Here is a 21,325-nt window from a genome sequence, read left to right as displayed (position 1 = left end):
ATCTACAAGATGCACTGCAGCAACTCGCCAAGGCTTCTTCAGCGGCACCTCCCAAACCCGCGACCTCTTCCACCTAGAAGGACAAGGGCAGCAGGCGCATGGGAACACCACCACCTCCAAGTCGCACACACCATCCTGACTTAGAAGTATATCGCCGCTCCTTCATCGTCGCTGGGTCAAAATCCTGGAACTCCCTCCCTAACAGCAGTGTGGGAGTACCTTCACCACACGGGACTGCAGCGGTTTAAGGCGGTGGCTCACCACCACCTTCTCAAGGGGCAATTAGGGATGGGCAATAAATGCTGGCCTTGCCAGCCCAGATCCCATAAGCGAATTAAAAAAAATACTGTTGCTGCTGTTTGACAGCAAGGAGAACGTTTAGATTTGGGTACTTCAGATAACAACCATGCAAGCATCACAATGTGGTACAAAATTACAAGACCCGATGATTTCCACCTTCTGACAAGGAAGCACCGTAATTCTCAGGAAAAATATGCAGGCAAATTAAAAAGTAGCTGTCATATAGAACACACACGTCGTATGTATAAAAATAAATTTTATTTCAATGTGAGCAGCCATTAACAATGATATGCTCAAAGTGGGTTATGTTCTGCTACTTTCAAATATCTTTTTCAATAAAGTAAAACATTTCCAATGGTATAAATGATGCTGTGGCGATTGCAACACAGGACATGCGATTAGGAACGTGTCCCAGTCCTCAAGAGTAACTCGTTGACTTAAATTACGAATATCAAACACTCACTCCACCCCCCACCCTTCCAAATTCTGACCAGCAACGGATTCCTTTATCAAAATTATATAATACAAACTGAACCTACGCTAAGCTCTTTAATTTTGCTTTAAAACGGCAACAAAAGAGTTAATTACAATTTTTTTTCCGTGACACTCATTCTCAATGATGACATCAAACAGTTTTTGCAGTCAATGTAAAGTTCAGTGCTTTTTAAACTGTCATGAACATTGGTGTCTCTTTGATCGAGAATAACAGCACATATAGTTAAAAACAAAAACAAATTATAGACAGTCGGGAGCATTTGAAAGGCTGTAATTTAATCTCAGAGCTCAGGCCCAGTAGTGTAGTTGTTACCATACAGAACGAGAAACGCATTAAGTTGCGTGTTCAGATCCCACTGTTACAAAAATTGAATTCAATAAATCGGCAAGGAAGATAAACAGGCTAGCTGCTGTACAATCCCAACCGGTTCACTGATAATCTGGCGGACATGTGGCCCAATTCCTAATGCTGGGATAAGCAATGAATGTCGCCGTGCTTGTGTTGCCCACATCCCAGAAATTTTACACACACACACAAAATAAATAAATAAAAGCACCCAAGATTTGTTCCAAGTCATTTGCAATGTTGGAATCTCAAGATTAAATTTCAGCTTTCTAATGGCCCAACCATCCAGATTTCGCACTATACATTTCCAAACACACATCATATACATACATACACAACATTTTATTGCCAAATTGATCCTACCCTTTTTACTGTTCTCCTGATGCCCTGTCCCAGATAAAACGTGCTAGATTTACAGGACACCAGTGGATTATAGCTACACATGCCGTTCCCATGTGAGGTTGGGCGGCAGATTCAAAAACAAAGTCTCAAAGTTCCCCCCCCCTCCCCCCGCCCCCTTTTGCATAATAAACTGCAAATCAGGTCATTTTCCATGTGATCCTGCAATTCTACATCTGCCCCATTGTCATTGAAAATTAAACTGAATGTTTACGTCGCATTTATTGCAGAAATTGCATGAAAATGGCCGGTGAAGAATTAAAGCAACAGCTGTTTCATTGAGATGGCTTGTGATCATGTATCTTCTATGAAAATGATATGATTTACAGTTGATATCTAGTAGCTATTTACCCTCCCCCTCATTCCCATTGATGGGACAGTGGTCGTGGTTAGGTCATGGCAATATAACAGTACAGGCTGAGGGTCATGCAATACTGTTGGTGTTCCTGTATGTTACAAACTTGCTGCAAAATAACCTACATAAAATGCAGGGCAATAAAGTAGCCAATGTGGATGTTACCTGACAGGGATAGTGGACAGATTTTTTAGATGTTGTTAACGCATTGCTACCAAAGGCTCATGCTCTTGGGGATATAATTATTCCACCACAGGTCAGGCGAAATTCTCATTTTATTTACTCCGGTAGTGTTAAAATCAACTTTCCTTAGGATGCTTGGAACACCACATTGCAACATCAACGCTTTGTGTTTGCCCACATCTCGGCGCTGCCAACCAGAGGTGAGGCAATTGCACACAGTTGGGAGAGGGGGGGGGGGGGGGGCGTGGGGGATGAAATCAGGTCATCTCTGGGTCACTCGTGCTTCACTTAAATCCAGAAGCAGGAGACCTGGGAACATCTGTCCACCAGCATCTCGACCGCAGGTGCCAATGGTACCTGGCGTGAAGCAATTGGCGGGAAAGAGAGCAAGGGGAAGCAAGAAAACGAGAAGAACGACGAAGACATGAGAACAGTAAGAGTAAAAATGAAAGAGAATTGTGGGGAGGGACGTGACTTTCAACAAAGCATAAATAAGAGTATCTTGGATTCTGTCCAGAACAATTCACCTCCCTGACGCTCTAATCTGCAATCTGGGAATTCGAGCTTTTTTCACACAAGAAATACACACAATGGTGTCTCCTAGACTTCTGTTTATACTGGTGGCCAGGAGCAGCCTAGGAGCACCTTTCCTGTTGAATGCGATTCTCTGGAGGGATGAGGGTAACAATGCAGCCCTCATGCGTTTATTTTTTTTTCAAAACTTATCTTTAACAGGTGGAACATTCATCAAAAATTATCATTTACAATGTTTTTCTGTTGAGCTGACTTGTTTCTCGGTTTACTGGTAGCAGCAGTAGGTTTGGAGAGACGATTGGTGGTTTTCGAATTATGACTGATAAGCTAACTGCTCCTGTCCCCCCCCCAACCCCTTGTAAACTGGGGAAACTTCCTCCGGTCACTGTCTCGAGCAAGATCTTTTTAGAAGGCTTTTGCAATTTCACGAGAAGTAGCAAAGAGAGGAAATGTTGCCATGGTGCTCACAGTATATCCAACACACAACAACCAAGAGATAATCTGCTTAGTCCTGGCTTTGAATTTACTGCCACCCATTCACTCCCAGAATAGCCATTAACTTTTTTTTATTTATGTGTAATAACAATTCTTCAATAAAATATAAACCAACACTGGCAAAAAAATCCTTTCTGATCCAGTTTCTTTTACCACAATTGGTCATTAGTTGGTCTGAAGTGAGCTTCTCCTCACCACCACATGGCAGGAGTACAGCTAACTACACCCCCAGCTTCTGCTGGCTTTCTCCCAGCATCATCTGGTGATCAAAAGTGTCCCACTCTCTCCAAAACAATCAATCTTCATGTCACACAATTATAGGGCTGAAACTCCCTCACATTTAACAACACAGCTAATGTTTGATATCTGATCAATGCAAAATGCTTAAGTTGGCAAATTTCAATCTCCAACCTAATGAGTCTCCGATGGATAGGCTGTGGCTCCCAAATTAACTCTAAACTCCCTCACACACTTCCAATCTCCTTAAGAATACTAAAAATATAGTAAGCAATAATTCATATTCATTAAAATGCCTCTCCTCTCCCCCAGTCATCATGCACAATCTTGCAGTTAAGAACAAGTGAAGAAGTCTGTTTCTAGATCTTGGTGGCACTCTACAATTAAGCATGAGGAAGTGCGCAAAGCAGCCAATGCTACCACAAGGCTAATATCTTCTCCCTGCCAGGAAAAACCAGGGCTATTGATTGACAACACTGTGACTGACAACACTGTGACTGAGAATAAAAACTGACCATCGTAGGAAACAACAGTGCAATACTGCACACTGTGGTATGCCAATGCAATCTGCCAACATACCACCAATAAGTAGTTGTAAAACAAACCAAAAAAAATACTATTTTGTATTAGCGAGCACATGAAAAAATGCTCCAACAATTAGAATGGGGCACAGAATTTCCCAGTGATCAACTCAACATTATCGATCAATAAACCTTAGGTAATAGAGTTGGCCACTGATCCTCTTCTTTGACATGAATGGCTGACTGCACCAATGGGTACTGCAAGCATCAACATTAGCGATGAACAGGAGATGCATCTAGCTCTAATGCAGAGAAAAGGGTTAGCAATTCAAGCCTGGAATGTTCAATGCGGTGAGGAAAGAGAATGGAGCAAGTGTCACCCAAAATCATCTTAGTGACTGGTTAGCAAGTGTCATTGGCAGAGAGGCTTGCAAACTGGCTGCCTCATGTTTTTGACTGGTTAAAAAGGCGTGTGACATAGGGAGGCCACAGGAGGGAAAAATGAAAAAGAGCAGACACCGGCGGTGGAAGTGATTTCAGGGCTTTAATTTAATTTCATGGTTCTAATCAGGCAAGAAAAAAGAGTTCAACCCTCTGCCATCACCTTGTACTCACTCCTCATCTACTCTTTTTGCAATTTAGTCCAAGCTACATGTAAGAAAGTTGGCAGGAGTGCAGGGTCTTTGAGTAACTGTGATGGCCACCTACAGCCACTATGAAGGAACAAATCAAGATTATGTATGAATTTATAGACATACTTAACCCAATTAATTGGGACTGTGATAGATATAAGCAGACTGGTCAGATCAACCCCATTAAGGTTTCAGTGTCATATTTTTAAAAACTTGTTAGAAGTTTTACAGTTGAATCAACTGAAATACTAAATGAATTCCAAATAGATTTCATTTCTTCCACACAGACATTTCTGACTTCAAGTTTGGCTCTGGCAGTTTTCTAGTCATTGCAGAATACCTCCCCATGGGACAGACACTATCCTGCCTTCAGTGATCCTCTTCAGAAAGAGAATTGGAGTGTCAACTAGGAAAATAAGGCACGCAAGATGAATTGGGGGAAAGTAAGTAAACTGGAAAGGTTGGGTATTTGATGCTTCTTCAGTCACACTCAGTCCACATTTACGCCAATATCTGTGTGCAATTTATTGAGCAGCACTGAAAGGTTATGATGGATATTTTTTTTTTTTAAAGAAACCAAAGGGGTAAAAAGTGTTGGAGAAAGGAAGTTACATGTAGCTGTAACCAGTTCCAGGCTTTACTCTGAATGTGCCCTGCCTTGTACAGTTAACAGTAGTGGCAGCAAATATGCTTAAACAGCATGTTGTCCTACGCATTTGCTCTAATGGAAACATGGCCATCACTTGACAGAAGCTATTTCTCCAGTAATTCTTTAGGCAGAATAGACAAGAAATGCAGTAAAAGAAGAATTTTCCACATCCCAATTTTGCAAGCCGTTGTTTAGTGATTGTGGTGCCCTAATTTATCTGCCTTATAGAAGCAGAAAGTTAAGAAACTGGCAGGTAATGAGAATGTTTTTGTTCTGTATCAAAACAAACAGCATTGTTACAGGGGTTGAATGTGCAAGTGAACATAATGGACAGCTGTAGCTATACTTCTGCCAGAAAGAAGTACCTCTTGCAGCCATTCTTACTTATATCACTGGGTTCTGAAGAATAATTGAGTCCATCCAAGGAGTGTATTTTACACTCAAGATTCGGCACACGGTAAGACATGAATTCTGCAAGCACGGATGGCAAAGTGAATTGGATAGAACGCAGTGCTAGGATAAAGGACAACCAGTTTCTGAAACGTCTTTGTAAACTTTGGGGGGGAAAGAGAAAAATAAATGATTAGAACTTTGCAGTTCACCATTCCATCTGGCAGGAAAATGCCATTTTATGACAAACTCAATGTAGCACTTCATTGCTAATTCAAAACTAGTGGCACAGTTTGGACTTAATTGATAAGTCATAATAGAAGTAAAAGTGAACACAGGCTTAGCTGTTCTCATCTTTGTAAGAAATGGAATATCTGAACTACGGTAGAGATCCAAGTTGCCACACCCAGGCAGAAGTTTCTGTTCATTGTTTTACCGCAATGTGGCAAAGTCTGAGAACAATCTCCATCCTCCCACAATTCATGCATCATTCTCTTTACAATCTAGAATTACCCTCGAATGCCATTGATAAGTTTTGTCCGCCAATTTGGAGTTGCTTGGAAAACACAATCCAGCAAGACTTTCTTGCGAAGGTTAAGGCACTGTGTGCCAACGACACGTATAGGGCTGAATGGACAAGTAAAGATTATGAACTATTGCTGGTATATCCCTCCAGCAGAGAAAAACGAATACACCTACAGGCACTCTTGCTGGCATTGTGTGGCTCAGGGAAAACAGATCAAACCTCTGTCCAGGTAGGGTAAAGGCTTCATTCTCTTGCTGAAAGCAACTCAAGATAGGAGTAAACACAAATTCTTTATCTTTCTCACAGATGAGAGTTAAGGGCCCAACAAGGTCTTGGCTGAATGTCTCGAGGCACTAATATCAATCCAAAGGACTCCTTTGACTGTTAAGTTACAGGAACTCATCTGGCTTTTTCAAACTAGAATGTAGAAATGTGTATTTTTTTTTAAGAAGTGCTTCCAGAATTTTCTATTTGGTACAGCTGTACATTTTGCTTTAAGGAACATTTATTTTTAAATGGACACCATCTTCATTGCTTTGGTGAAGCTCACGAATTTGCCTGTTCAGCCAGGTTCATGCAAACATCTCAGGACAAGATTAAGCCGCAAGCCCTCGTCAACTTCAGTAACAAAGATTACAAGGAGTAATCACCTCCGAAGGTATACGTTCTGTGGCTCCTGATACTAGATCAGCTACATTTTTTTTTACGATAAACAATTGCCTGGAGAAGATACCGATGGGGACAATGAATCTTCAATTCCATGTAAAGAGGAATAACTTTGCGATGGTGTTTTAAAATCTCGGACTCAAACACAGTAACTTTCCATTCTCCGAACTAATCCTGGCAGTCATGTCGATTTTGAATGCTTAGAGGATCTTTCAAGTAGTAAAGAATATCAATCTGAAAATTGAAGAGTCTTCAGAAGGAAAGTGGGTCGGTCTAACACCCAAAACGATGACAGAAGAAAATAGTTGTATATAATCCTCAATAAAAACTTGAGGCCAAAGTTCTGATCAATTAGTAGACCAGTTTTCGGAGCCTCTTGGTGGGAAGATGGCTCCTTCCCAAGTTCAGCCAGAGGTTACTTGACACGAACAGATTTAACAGTGAGCTCATAACTCCAGTATTCCACACTCAAAGCTGGTGGTGAATAACCACAGCGAAGATGAAAGATCAAGACTTGATGTCAAAATGCTTTACAATCTCCCTTCACCCAGAGACCAAACAAGTCTGGACAACTTGCGCTTCCACAACGGTTGAATAACCAAGACCTAGTAACGAAGACGTCAAGTGACCTGAAGTTCCAGTTTCCGTGTCTTCCACCAATATGGCCTGAACCGTTTACATCTATATTCTGAGAATATCGGTTGAGAACAAATCTCTCGTAAGATGCAAATCGTATAGGTAGGTAACTGGCAATTGTGTGCAAGGTACTACGCCTTTACACCCCAATTTAAATTTGAAAGGCTGATACAAAGAGTGAACAGCTGATGAATGAAACAGGACCAAATTGGCTTCTTGGGACGTTGTAAAACCAATCCACTCAGTACAAGGTCTTCCTCATGGGTCATGGGAAAATTTAAAGTATGGAGGTGTTCCTCCAACACTTGCTCTGAATTCCAAGTAAGAGCCAGCTAGACATGGGCATTTGGCTCATAAACTGTATTATATCCAGAACGACAGGCTAGGTTAGAAAAGTGTCAAAGTTACAGAAGCGAGTATCCCAAGTTTAGAACTGAAAGTGAAGACATTTGTTCTTGAGGGGGGAAAAAACCTTGAAACTGTCCAGTCATCTTACGCACCAAGAGGACTTTCGGACTTCAAATCTACATTGCCATTGATGTCCCATTGACACGGATCCAAATTTGGTAAAGTTGAATACTTGAAGCAGTTGTGCAAAACATTTACGAATTGGAGACCCACATTCAGCGAGAAGGACAAGTTGGCACCAGGTTACAAGCAGGAAGTCTAGGTGTTGCTGACAGGCTTGTCCTTTACATCTTGCAGGAATTAATGAGGGAATTTTCTTTTATCAGAAACAAATTCCACCCAAAACTGGAAAGTAAAACCTCAGGGCTGGGAAAGATCAAAGTTTCGCACTGGAGTGCCAAGTCTGGGACCGTCAGCAGAAGGAGGGGAACAAGTAGCAGGGAAACCTTGTATCTTGTTGAAATGAGCACAGACACCCATCAGCAAGATAACAAGTGCCTACAGAAGAATACTCTATGCTGGGGGGACGGGGGTGTGGTCTCTGAGCAGCAGACTGAAAAAGAAATGCCAACACAAGTGGAACCCTATCCCGTTGTCAGCAGAACCAGAGGGCACGTCCCAGCCATGAAGAGAAAATAATTGTGGTGTGAGGATTTTTAATTATCCAGCCAAATTCCACACATTAAATCTTTGAAGGGGGAATGACAATTTGACCCCTTCTCAATTACAGCTTCACATTGGCGCCTTAGAATTGCATTAGTCAGAGTCAAGTATTCTTACGCTGCTTCTTCCCTTTGTGTAAGAAAGCCAACTACGAAAGGCAAATTGTAAAGCTTTGATCCATTCAACGGTTTTCCTAGCCAAAGTTCACGGTGGCATGTGATGTAGCATTTGATGAAGCGGCTGAATGTGTGGCCATGTAAAATATCTTGGAGCAGCATTAAAAAACGCGGACAGTAAAACATGGACCATGTGCAACACTTTGGTTGGTTTTCCAAACAAATGTCATGTGGTAGTGACTCCGATGTCCAATTAGTACTAGATTACGATCATGTGTAACATATCAAAATGGCTTCTGTAATTATTCACTGACCCAATGAATCCATTATTCAGATCTTCAGCAAAGACCCTGCTACTGATTTAGACCCAATGGGAATTACGTCTATAGTTCACAAAATGATTGCCTACAACGCCCAGGTTACTGTTACCCGCTTTCCCTCTGCCATTAGCGACGGTTCTCAGTGGTTGGACACATATGAGCGCAAAGAATGTCTCTACGCAGAATATCTTTGGTGGTCTCGTGCTTCGCCACAATGATTTATACCACACTGCACTCCATCAATGGGCAGTGCACTTTCGACTAGGCTAGACAGAGGTCAGCCTTTCGTCCACCTGAAGCAGGGCACACTATGTTCTCAGCTCAGAAACTCCACAAGCATATAATGCCCACTAGTGACATGACATTAATGATTCAAATCTGTGGCCACAACTCCATAAAATGGATCGAAAAACAATCAGTACAGTGCTCAGGATCTCAAGCCTTGACCTTGCTTTTATTTTTTTTAAGAGTGCTGTTTCATGTTACTGAGCTCATTCCTTCTGGCTGAAGGGCAATGGCCAGCTGAGCATCTGGGCTGGACATTTTGCACAGCTGTCTCACTCCAATAGTGGTGACCAGTGCTGCACTTCTCTAGTAGGTATATCACCAATGCGGGCAGTTTGACCAGTGCTGCACTTCTCTAGTAGGTATATCACCAATGCGGGCAGTTAGTTGCCTTCTGCTTTATCCTTCTCCACGTCAATAGACGGTACACTGTACTGTCACATGGAGGACCAGCCAGTAAGGCCCAGTCAAGAAGAGGCAAACTTGCCCAATATGGGCTGGTGTGTTCAAGTTCAAATCACGGCTGCAAATCCACTTCGCAGTCCCTGGATTAGGAACACAGCACTTTAATTTTAGACATACCAGGCTACCTGACATGTCGGTTATAAATATGTAATTAAAAATTAGGCTGGGGGGGGGGGGGGGGGGGAAATACTACGACATTGAGCCAAATGCAGACAAAAGCAAATTTATACAGGTCCTCAGCAAACAGATTTCACCGGCCCCTCCCACTTAAGTAATGTTCAATTAAGATTCACTGCTCATGGCAAAATGTTGAATCCTTATTCATCTAAAAAAAAATTAGACTAGTTTTTTTTTTATTAAAGTAATTACAGGTCATTTCCAAAAGCATTTCAGTTTCACTCTAAAAGCAGGTAAATCTTTCACTCAGTTTGACTGTTTCCAACACCGTGAGTGAAGACACATCAAGTCTAAGTGCGTTAACCAGACTCAACATATTTACAGGTTTTTTTTCTTTTTTTGGCAACCACTGGATCTATTAAAGTTACCCTTTTCCCTCCAGTGAAGTCACATTCACACGAAACTCTTCACAGCTTAAAACTTCACATTGCAGCCAAACTTTTTTTTTTAATGTCGTCATGTAGTAGAACTAATTAAAAAAAACTGCTAAATGTTTACAAACTCTTTTAAGAAAAATAAATGGAGAACTTGATCTTCACTTTTTAATTCAGGAAACAAAAAAAAAAAGGTTTTTTTTCTCTCGCTACATACAACATTGTACATTTCATCTGGGAGTAATCAAGAATGTGTGCGTGTGTGTGTGCGTGCGTGTGTGTATATATCCACGTATAGATATATTTTTCCAAAAAAGTCAAAACTCAGTTACTAACACAGCGATTCAGTCTTCAGTATCAGCGTGAACTGGATTGTATGAAACCAAGTCTGGTTACACTGTATCCACCTCGATTCATTTTATTTCTTCAATGTCACCTTCTAGTAAGCAAAAACGAGCTCTGAAACAGACTGGTCATAAAAGTCAGTTTTGCAAAGCTGTTCCAGTCACTGCTTGGTGTCCGTTTCCCCCCACCCCCCCCCCCGACCCTCACCCCACGTTTCCTCCCCTCCCCACCATTTATTCCTTTAAATATATATAAACAGGACAAGTGTTATTCAGCAAGGCGCTCCCCCTCCAAGTCAGTTTGACAAAAACAGTGACTGGTACAGAAATGAGTCAAAGGAAAAAAGGCAAAAGAAAAGCACACTGGATAGCTTAACTGCTGATCAACTGTTCCGCCGGCCTTGGGGCAGGAATAATCCAACTCTGAACAAGCTGCTCAAAATTAGGTTTTATGTGGCTTCCTACTATCATTGGTTGGTCAGTCTATTATAAAAAGCTCGTAATATGCCCGAGGAACGTTTATTCCAAGGAGTTACCATCTTTTTTGTAGGAACAGTGACACGAATCGAATTTTTACTACACTGTCATTAGAAACACTGCAAATCTCATTGGGGCCTGGTAGCGTTAGCGGGTAACTGTGCCCACTGCACAGTTCACAGGTTCCAAGTCCCGCCCACTATGCTTCTAATCTTCTTGCCTTGATTGCTGGGAGTCTCGTTAGGTTCTCAGCCAGGTTATTAAGATGGAGCATCTTCCACCATTCCCACTTCTGGGAAGGACAACCACGGCAGTGCGCTTCTCATTCCGTCATAAGCGTGCCCGCCCGCCCTCTCCTTGGCGTATTAACGAGCAGCACTGGCATTGCCAAGGGGAAGACGCTCCATCCTTGTGGCTAAAGGAGGGTGCTGCGGAGAAAAAAAAATTAAATGGCTCGGGAGCTTACTTTAAAAAAAAACTCCAAAGTATCCCGCAATCGGCACAGGGGTCAATCCCAATACTCAGCTAAGTAGCTGAAGCTGCACAGGTTGATGTGTTTAAAGAAAAAAAGCTTAGTGATTGGCACAAGGGACAATCCCCACCACCCCCCCCCCCCCCCCAGTGTTGCAGGCAACTGATTGCACGGGGAACAACTCCCGGCCACACATGCCTGTTGAAGTCGACTGATGCAAGCAACAGGCTGCCCTCGACAAGTGGATGGTGGCCACGACACAATGTCAAAACAGCGTGTGGTCGGGGTTTCAAAAAGTCTTGAGTAATCGGGGGAGGGGGTGGCATCTTCACAAACACTTTCACTGACTATAGAGACATTTGCATTTAACCACTCCCGCCCCCCCCCCCCACAACTGGTACAAAAGTAAAACTGTAATTAAAAACAACACAACACAAAATAGCAGAGAGTCTGGAGAGAAGAAGCTACAGCATCTTAAGACTGTATGACGATTTTTGCATCAATATAAAAGGTTTACTTTGTGTCAAAGTAAATGGTCGTCTAGCTCCAAGGAAGATTTCTATGCATCACTGAAGTTTCGAGGCTCTTTCGGTGGAACCTCGTTGTGCAGTAGTTTGTAATGACACTGTAGTGAAAAGTTAACCTTATAGATATCTTTGACCTAGCACAGCAGGTCAGCTTTGGGGAGGGCAGGTGGAATGGGAGAGGAGCCAGGAGGGAGAACAGACTCGGACACAAAATACATGTAGAGGACCTAAAAGCACCATGCTGAACTTTTGCCACTATGACCACAGAGCTGCTCAGTGAGCAAGGGTCAGAGATGAAATAAAGAGTTTCACATAATCCCCAGTACAGGACATTCACGTTTGTCTGCTGCTTCTCCTTCTCAATACCGCGGAGGCATGTACGGTCGTTTGGGAGCACTGGAAAAAGGGGGATTTCCAAATGGCAGGCCGGGTCGTTTTCCGCTTTGAAAAGGTTCTCGAGGCCTGAAGGACCCTCTGAAGTCTCTGTGAAAGAATCTACCAGGACCACTGTAGTCTCGTTGGGGTCCAAAGGGTGGCCCGTAGTAATCCCTTGGAGACCTTTGCATCAGAGGCCTATTGGGTAAGCCAAGGAAGTCTCTTGGAGGGCATGGGAGTAGGCCAAGGAGTTCTCTTGGGGGTCCAGCTAATGGGCCAAGGAGGTCTCTTGGAGATCCAGGTAGTGGACCAAGAAGGTCCTGTGGAGGAGGGACAGGAGGTGGGCCAAGCTGATCTCTTGGAGGAGGGACGGGAGGCGGTACAAGGTGATCCTGAGGAAGGGAGCCGGGAGGTGGTCCAAGACGGTCCCGTGGAGGAGGACCAGGAGGTGGGCCGGGAGGGGGGATGGGAGGTGGCCCAAGGTGATCCCGGGGCGGGGGGCCAGGAGGTGGCCCGAGGTGATCCCGAGGAGGGGGGCCAGGAGGAGGCACAGGGGGACCAGGAGGGGGTACAAGGTGATCCCGGGGAGGAGGGCCAAGGTGATCCCTTGGAGGGGGGCCAGGCGGTGGACCAGGGCCAAAGCGGTCAGGCGGAGGGCCAGAGGGTGGCCCAATATGATCAACGGGGGTTCCAGGAGGTGGTCCAACATGGTCCCGCGACGGCCCAATTTTCTCATGGGAAGGACCAGGAGGTGGACCACTGTGGTCTTGAGGACCAGGGAATGAACCATGGTCTCTTAGGGAACCTGATGAGACACCCATATGCTCCTGCGGTGGGCCAGGAGGGCCTAAGTGATCGTGTGAAACAGGAGGCGGACCGGGGGGTAGACCCATGTGATCTCGCGGGGGCCCAGGTGGCAGTCCAATATCCCGCAAGGGAACAGGAGGAGGTCCGATGTGATCTTGCGGGGGGCACGGGGCAAGGACGTGATCTGGTGGAGGGCCAGTTGGATGTCCAATGTGGTCTCGGGTTGGAACAGGGGGTGGCCCAATGTGATCGTGCAGCGAACCGGGAGGGAGTCCAATCTGTGGAGTCTGCCTTTCAAAGGGGGCGTTAAAGCTGTTGGATCTAAAGCTGCTTGAAGTGTCTGGGAACTGGAGTCTGTGCTCTTCGAACTGGCTTCTGAAACTGGGAGGGACACCTTGAGTCATCTCAGAAACGTCAACGGAGGAGGAATCATCATCAAAGTCTGAAATGCTTTCGCTCTGTTCAAACCAACTGCTCCTGGACCCCCCTCGCCCGTGGCTCATTGTGCCTCTGCCTGACCCGCGGCTGGAGTCCAGGGTCTGAATGGGCTCTCCAAACATCAGCCTCCCAGCCGACGGGGTACTGGAACCTAGTGTCTCTATGGGGGCTCCTTTTTCCTCTACGCTCTCGGGTAAATCTGATGTAGATATACGAGTCTCGATAGAATGCTGCTCTTCGTCTGCATTCTCTGCGACCCCAGACTGTTCAAAAACCGGCAGGGTCCCTTTCTCGCTCAAGCCTCCCGTTGGAGCAGGACTAATGGGGCTTTCTAAAGGCTTGTCCTCAGTAGGCCTACGAGAAGCATTCTTCAACATGTTTTTAAACTCTATGGTTGACGTGGCAGAGACGGGAGAGCCCAGCGTTACAGCTTTCTCGATGCTGGTGACAGACGCGCGGCTGAAAGAACCGGATGCAGCGCTTTGCGAAGAGGAAGGCTGGCGGGAAGGGGCAGTGCAGAGAGAGTCAGAAAAAGCTTTCTGAAGTGCCCCAGTGCGTGATAAATCGGAGAAGGAGGGCTGCAATATGATGTTATTAGACTCTGAGCGGAAGAACTGATTGTTTTGACCAGGGGAAGGCAGGTTCTCATGCTCACCTCCCTGATCATCATCCCCATACCCTCTGCTACTATTTGACCTACTGCCATAAGCCTCCTGCTTCTTAAGGATGGATTTCACGGGCTTGGAGAACACAGACTTTAAATGGCTGTAACTGGTAGCAATGGATTGGTATTCATTGGGACTCTGTATCTGATCTGCCGGTTTGTTTGATTTGAGAATAGATTTTGGGGGCTGTTTCGCCAGATTGGAAACTGAAGGAGGTGGTCCAGCGTAGTCAAAATCAGTGCAGGAGTCACCCAGGTAAAACTCTTCTTGAGGGGAGTCACTGTGGGGAGAAGATTCTTCCCACATCTCCGAGGGCTTGTAGGAGGAAGGGAATGGATCCCGCCCGCGGTTATATGAAGCGTTGCTTTGGTAAGAAGGCACTGTATTGGAAATCTCTGAGTAACCAGAATCTCTGTTTTGTGGGAGTGAAAGTGGGGGGGAGATTGTGCTGCTGGTTGAAGAGGAGGGCGGGCTGATCAGCTTGGACAGCAAGGACATTGGGTCAATGGTGCCTGTGGTTGCTGGTTTGTCCATTATTTCGTCTTGGGTCGGAGTTCCACCTCGCTCGTCTCTGACGGGCGTGCCATCCTGGTTGTCCAGCACAGTGCTGCTGGGATTGCGACTTCCGTCTGAAGGCTGCGGGAGACTCTTGGAGTCACCGGAGCCCAAATTGCTGAGAAGGGGGATGTTCAGATCCAAGGCCTTAAAGCCTGGATTAACCTTCAGAAAGTTGTGAATTTTCAGCTCCAGGCTCGACGGGGAGGCTGGCTCTGCCTCTGCCTCGGTTTCGGCTGCGGCCGCCTCAGTGGATGCCTTCTTGCTGGTCAAGCTTCCCCTTGGCGCGGAGGCGGTACTGCGAAGGGGCCTCTCGAGCGCGGTAGTGTTGGCTGGTGCCTTCAGGCTTGTACTGGACAGAGCAGGACTATGGTTTACTGGGGCCGAGCTCGCTGAAGAAGCAGAGGAAACTTCCGACGCAGGCGAATTGGGGGAGCAACCAATAAGCCCTTGGATCAAAGACTGAGCGCTGGCATTAATAATGGGAACACTTTTGTCCATTGGGCTGGTGACGTTCATCACTGATGGGGTAGAAGTGTTTGGAGTCGCACCGCTGGATGGGACAGAAGCGTTTCCTGTCACGCTCTGAAGCAACGATGAGAGACCTAATAACAGGGGAGAAAAAAAAAAAATATTTCAGTACTTTTTTTTTGTAGACCCACAAACTAATTTTAAACCCTTTCACTCTGGCTCCAGAAAAAATAATGGGCAACAGGTTAAAACTGCTAAGTTAAAAAAATTACACTTTAATTGCCCTTTGTTACGTTTTGACAACTCGTACTTGTACAGTACCTTAACCACAGAAAAAACATCCTGAAGTGCTTCACAAAAAGTGGGAGATTAGATTCTAAGGAGGAGTTGGGGGTGGGGGAGATACTTGAAAGCTTTGAAGGTGGGAAAAGGTGTCCAGATGGGTTTGGAAGCTTTGATGGCTCTGCCACCAATGGGAGGAGATAGAGAGGGGAAGGCTGTATACATAGTAGAGTCAAATCAGAAGAATGAGGGGTACATTTATATAGCGCCTTTAATGCAGTAAAACGCCTCAAGGCGCTTCCATAGGAGTGGAATCAGACTTAAAAAATTGACACCGAGTCAAAAAAGGAGATATTTGGACAGGTGACCAAAAGCTTGGTCAATGAGGTAGGTTTTAAGGAGTGTCTTAAATGAGAGGGGCGCGGAGCGGTTTGGGTGGTTAAGAAGGCAAATGGTATGTTGGCCTTTGTAGCAAGAGGGTTCGAGTACAGGAACAAGGATGTCTTGCTGCAGTTGTACAGGGCCTTGGTGAGACCACACCTTGAGTATTGTGTGCAGTTTTGGTCACCTTATCTGAGGAAGGATGTCCTTGCCATGGAGGGAGTGCAGCGAAGATTCACCAGACTGATACCTGGGATGGCAGGAATGACGTATGAGGAGAGATTGGGTCGATTGGGCTTGTACTCGCTGGAGTTTAGAAGAATGAAAGGGGATCTCATTGAAACTTATAAAATTCTAACAGGACTAGACAGACTAGATGCAGGAAGGATGTTCCTGATGGCGGGGGGAGTCCAGAACCAGGGGTCACAGTCTAAAGATAAGGGGTAAGCCATTTAGGACAGAGATGAGGAGGAATTTCTTCACCCAGAGAGTGGTGAACCTGTGGAATTCTCTACCACAGAAGGCAGTTGAGGCCAATTCATTAAATATACAGGAAACTTTCGATTAACCGGCCCCTAAATAACCGGAAATGTCGGTTAACCGGCAAAATTCAGGAGTAGGTTCAGGTAACTTTTATTACTTTTTTTACTCCATTTGTTGCTGTGCAAGGGTGTAGCTGAAGCTGTTGCTAAGCTACAGAGACGCTTGCAACTTGTGGCGATTGTTCTGAAGCTTTTGCTAAGCAACAGGGTTTGTTGCTTTATATGGAGCTCTCAGCTCCGTATCTTTTACGATAGCGTTCGGTTATCCGGAATTGTTGATGAACCGGCACCACGTCGGTCCCGTCCGTGCCGGATACCAGAAAGTTTCCTGTATTCAAGAAGGAGTTGGATATATTTCTTAAGGCTAAAGGGATCAAGGGATATGGGGAGAAGGCAGGGACAGGCTACTGAGTTTGGATGATCAGCCATGATCTCATTGAATGGCGGAGCAGGCTCGAGGGGCCGAATGGCCGACTCCTGCTCCTATCTTCTATGTTTCTATGAATTCCAGAGCTTCCTGGCCTGGACAGCCAATGGTTGGGCGAGGGGAGTTAGGGAAGCACAAGAGACTAGAATTGGAGGAACGCAGAGTTCTCAGAGGGTTGTAGGGCTGAAAGAGGTTGCCGAGATAGAAAGTGGTGAAGCCACAGAGTGGTACAAGTGCAGGGGGGAGAATTTTAAATGTGAGGCACTGGTGGTCTGGGAGCCAATGTAGGTCAGCGAGCACAGGGGGCGATGGGCGAACGCAACTTGGTGAGAGTTACGGACGAGCTCAAGGTTACGGAGGGTGGATGATGGGGATGCCGGCCAGGAGAGCGTTGGAATAGTCGAGCCTGAAGGTGACAGAAGCAAGAGGTAGGGAGGGGGGGCTGGAGGAAGTTTCGGAGGTAACGCGGGGGGGGGGGGGGGGGGGGGGGGCGCAAAACTTTGATGGCATTTGAAGGGGAGAGCAGGTGAGCAGATGTGCTGCAGACTACAACAAGCAACGACTCTTAATGCTGAGGAGGCACACTTGCTCAAAGGGAGACCAATGTTGCAGCAGTTGTTTCTTCAGTTGGGCGAAGAAAGGCGCCACCATCCGGAGCTGCAGTACCTCGTGGATGGTTGACAACATCACTGATCAGAAAAGAAGCTGAAGCACTGCCAAGTGGCTTGGACCGGTGGTCAAAAATCTGAAAGTCTTGACAGATGGCGAAAGAACCAAACCGGAAGCCATTGGCCACAATTCTCGGGATTATTTCAACGGTTGCAATGCAGCCAATTTAATTCTGAATTTTTTTTTTTTTAATTATTAAATTGAGAAACCCAGGATCCATAGTGCAGGAGATCACCGAGGTTCAAAAGAATAAAGGAGCAGCAAAATAAAAAAAAATTAAATAGTAAGCAGGTGATAAGCATGCAGGTGCAGCAGGCGGTTAAGAAGGCAAATGGTATGTTGGCCTTCGTAGCGAGAGGGTTCGAGTACAGGAACAGGGATGTCTTGCTGCAGTTGTACAGGGCCTTGGTGAGACCACACCTTGAGTAGTGTGTGCAGTTTTGGTCGCCTTATCTGAGGAAGGATGTTCTTGCCATGGAGGGAGTGCAGCGAAGATTCACCAGGCTGATACCTGGGATGGCAGGAATGACGTATGAGGAGAGATTGGGTCGATTGGGCTTATACTCGCTGGAGTTTAGAAGAATGAGAGGGGATCTCATTGAAACTTATAAAATTCTAACAGGACTAGACAGACTAGATGCAGGAAGGATGTTCCCGATGGCGGGGAGTCCAGAACCAGGGGTCACAGTCTAAGGATAAGGGGTAAGCCATTTAGGACAGAGATGAGGAGGAATTTCTTCACCCAGAGAGTGGTGAACCTGTGGAATTCTCTACCACAGAGGGCAGTTGAGGCCAATTCATTAAATATATTCAAGGAGTTGGATATATTTCTTAAGGCTAAAGGGATCAAGGGATATGGGGAGAAAGCAGGGACAGGGTACTGAATTTGGATGATCAGCCATGATCGCATTGAATGGCGGAGCGGGCTCGAGGGGCCGAATGGCCGACTCCTGCTCCTATCTTCTATGTTTCTATGTGACAACAAAATTGGGTGCTAAATACCTGTGGATTATAGGTAGACAGAGGGAGTTGAAGAGCTTCACGGATTTGAGGTCCCAGGAGAGTAGGAAAAGGTGCAATGAGCCTTAGGATGGTGTGTATTTGGAGGAGTAAGCCGGGGTGGGCGTGGGTTTGAAGTTACCAATCTCAGGGACTCGAGTGTCAAGAGGTGCTGAGCATTGACCAGCTGGCGCAGGGAGGGGGAGTCAAGGTCTGCTCAGATGGTTTTCGTACGGTTTCCCTAGCTTTACCTTGCAGAGCTGGAGCAGAGGGCCCCTGGGTCTTGCTGAGTGCGGACAGGATGCTCTCCGGAGTCAGTTCAACCTTTGACAGGATGCTTGCCAGGGGGTTGGGAGCAACTGGAGAAGGCTTCTGAGCGGGGGCATTTTGGCCGCTATTGAGCGGTGCCCCAGAAGGAGACGCCGATGTTACCGCAAGCACAGCTGTTTGACCAACCACTGGGCTAACTGCAGACAGAGGGAGAGAAAAGAAAAACCTGACAAGTTCAGTAACGAGGCAACGCAACACAGTAACACAAGTTCAAAAACGATTCAACGAGGTAATCCAGTACAATTTAGACCTTCGCGAGGCGAACGAGTCATGTTCAATTGGTGCCGTCTGACGTAAAACGTTACCCAGAAGTGCGATACCGGTTGTTGTTACGACCCAAACGTGCCGATACTTGCTAGGGGGACAGGTGCAGGCTTTCCGCCCTCCTGTACATTACCCACGGGGCCACTCGTGTGAATTTAGACGGGTCACAGCGAGGCCTGATCCTGTCCTCCCCCAATCGATTTGCCAGCAGAGGTCAATGGATATTCTACCACAGAAGGCTGTGGAGGCCAAGTCACTGAATATATTGAAGAAGGAGATCGATAGATTTCTAGACACAAAAGGCATCGAGGGGTATGGGGAGAGCGCGGGAATATGGTATTGAGATAAAGGATCAGCCATGATCATTTTGAATGGCGGAGCAGGCTCGAAGGGCCGAATGGCCGACTCCTGCTCCTAGTTTTCTATGTTTCTATGTTATTGACGAGGAGTGGGGTGTTGTTTGATTTACTCCCACTCCTCCATAATCACCCCAGCCCCCAGGAGCAGGAAGGCCAGTTGCGGCTCCTCAAATTGCTGTCCGCCGAGCTCAGCTCGCCCTGCACCGACTGGGGTCGCGAAATACCACATTGGTGCCAATACAAGGGGAAGAAAAGTTGTGCGACAGGCTCCTTTTGGGCGACGCTATTAACGCAACCCCTGAAATTGCTCCCAGCCCCCAGAACCTCGCCCTGCAGCTCCAGAAGAACCGAGCCTGTAACCGTGCGCGTTGCAGTCCAAGTGGGCACAGCGCAAACATTTCACACATGCCCAACATTACATTTTGCTGATATCCTAGGTTACCATTTCTCGTTCTGCAACGCTAGATTTAGGGACCGTGCGCTGTCAAAACACTGGAAAGAAAAATTAGGCACCTTAAAAAAAAATTTGGATCAAAGTGCAGCAATAGCTTGGGAGATTTATCCGAACCTACCTGCGTCGCCATTACAAGACGAGAGACTGTAGCACCTACCTACAAGACAGAGATGTTTCTAACAATTGGAGCCAGCTCCGATTTAGTCAGTACAATCCGCATCTGTTCACAACAAAGTGAAGTTGCCAAGAAAGGACAAAATAAAACTCACTGTCTGTGTCCTGATTCACTTCCTTACCATTGTTACTAACTGATCCAACTCCTGTAGAGGACACAGGGATAAGCACTTCCAATGGGTGGAAACTGAAAAAGCACAGCAACTCGCAAAGACGGGGGCGCTTGGAAGTCGAGCTTGACGCTGCCTGCTTCCTATGCCCGCGCGCGCCCCCACCCCCGACAAACCGCCTCCCACATTTATTCCCAGTCCCTCAAGGCATGGACTGTTGCTGGGCCATAGGTGACGACCGCTCTCCGCCATCTCGTTCATGTAACCATTTCTCCGAGTGCGAGCCTGGATATTGTTTGACCCAGGAGGGACACCAGAACCAAGGGCAGTCCTGGGCTCACCTGAAGCCCCATCACATCTCACCTCCCGCCCCGCCCCGCCCCCCCCACCTCAAGCTGTGGTTACTGGAAAGCATTCAGGAGCAGAAGCCTTGCCTGATTTCTCCCCTTCCTAGCCCAGGAAGGAGGGAGAGGAAGAACTTGCGGTTTTCATGACCGCACTGCGTCCCAACGTGCTTCACAGTCAATAAAGTACTTTGGCCGTGCTGTCACTGTTGTGATTTAGTGAAAGGCGACAGCCAATTTGTGTACAGCAAGATCCCACAAACATCAACAATTGACCAGATATTTTTCTTTTTAAGTGATGTTGGCTGAGGGATAACTGTTAGCCCCAGGACACCGGGGAGAACTTCCCCGCCCTTCGAAATAGTGGCCGTGGGAGCTTGTACATCCACCTGAGCGGACAGACGGAGCCTCAGTTTAACGTCTCATCTGAAAGACGGCCCCTCCGACAGTGCGGCGCTCCCTCCGTACTGCCCCTCCGACAGTGCAGCATCCCTCCGTACTGCCCCTCCGACAGTGCAGCATCCCTCCGTACTGCCCCTCCGACAGTGCGGCGCTCCCTCAGTACTACCCCTCCGACAGTGCGGCGCTCCCTCAGTACTGCCCCTCCGACAGTGCGGCGCTCCCTCAGTACTGCCCCTCCGACAGTGCAGCATCCCTCAGGACTGCCCCTCCGACAGTGCGCCGCTC

At 46.5% G+C, this 21,325-nt stretch overlaps 1 protein-coding gene across 3 annotated transcripts in view; it reads right to left on the bottom strand.

Annotated features, from left to right (window-relative positions):
• Positions 1-538: 538 nt before the first annotated feature.
• LOC147086421 (regulation of nuclear pre-mRNA domain-containing protein 2-like) overlaps positions 539-21,325 on the bottom strand; it is a 112,050-nt gene continuing 91,263 nt past the window's right edge. For all 3 annotated transcript variants that reach the window (XM_085978524.1, XM_085978525.1, XM_085978527.1), the window contains exons 10-11: positions 18,855-19,070; positions 539-15,437 (exon numbers count right to left, since the gene is read on the bottom strand). In XM_085978524.1, coding sequence (XP_085834650.1) covers positions 12,352-15,437; positions 18,855-19,070 — 3,302 coding nt within the window. In that variant the 3' untranslated portion in view covers positions 539-12,351. The remainder of the gene's footprint in view (positions 15,438-18,854; positions 19,071-21,325) is intronic.

The sequence above is a fragment of the Somniosus microcephalus genome, unplaced genomic scaffold, assembly GCF_052327205.1.
Source record: "Somniosus microcephalus isolate GS21.2 unplaced genomic scaffold, FLI_Smic_1.0 unresolved_chr7, whole genome shotgun sequence".
Classification (NCBI taxonomy): Eukaryota; Metazoa; Chordata; class Chondrichthyes; order Squaliformes; family Somniosidae; genus Somniosus; species Somniosus microcephalus.
The sequence above is the reverse complement of the archived record's forward strand: the minus strand, read 5'-3'. Positions and strand labels throughout refer to the sequence as shown.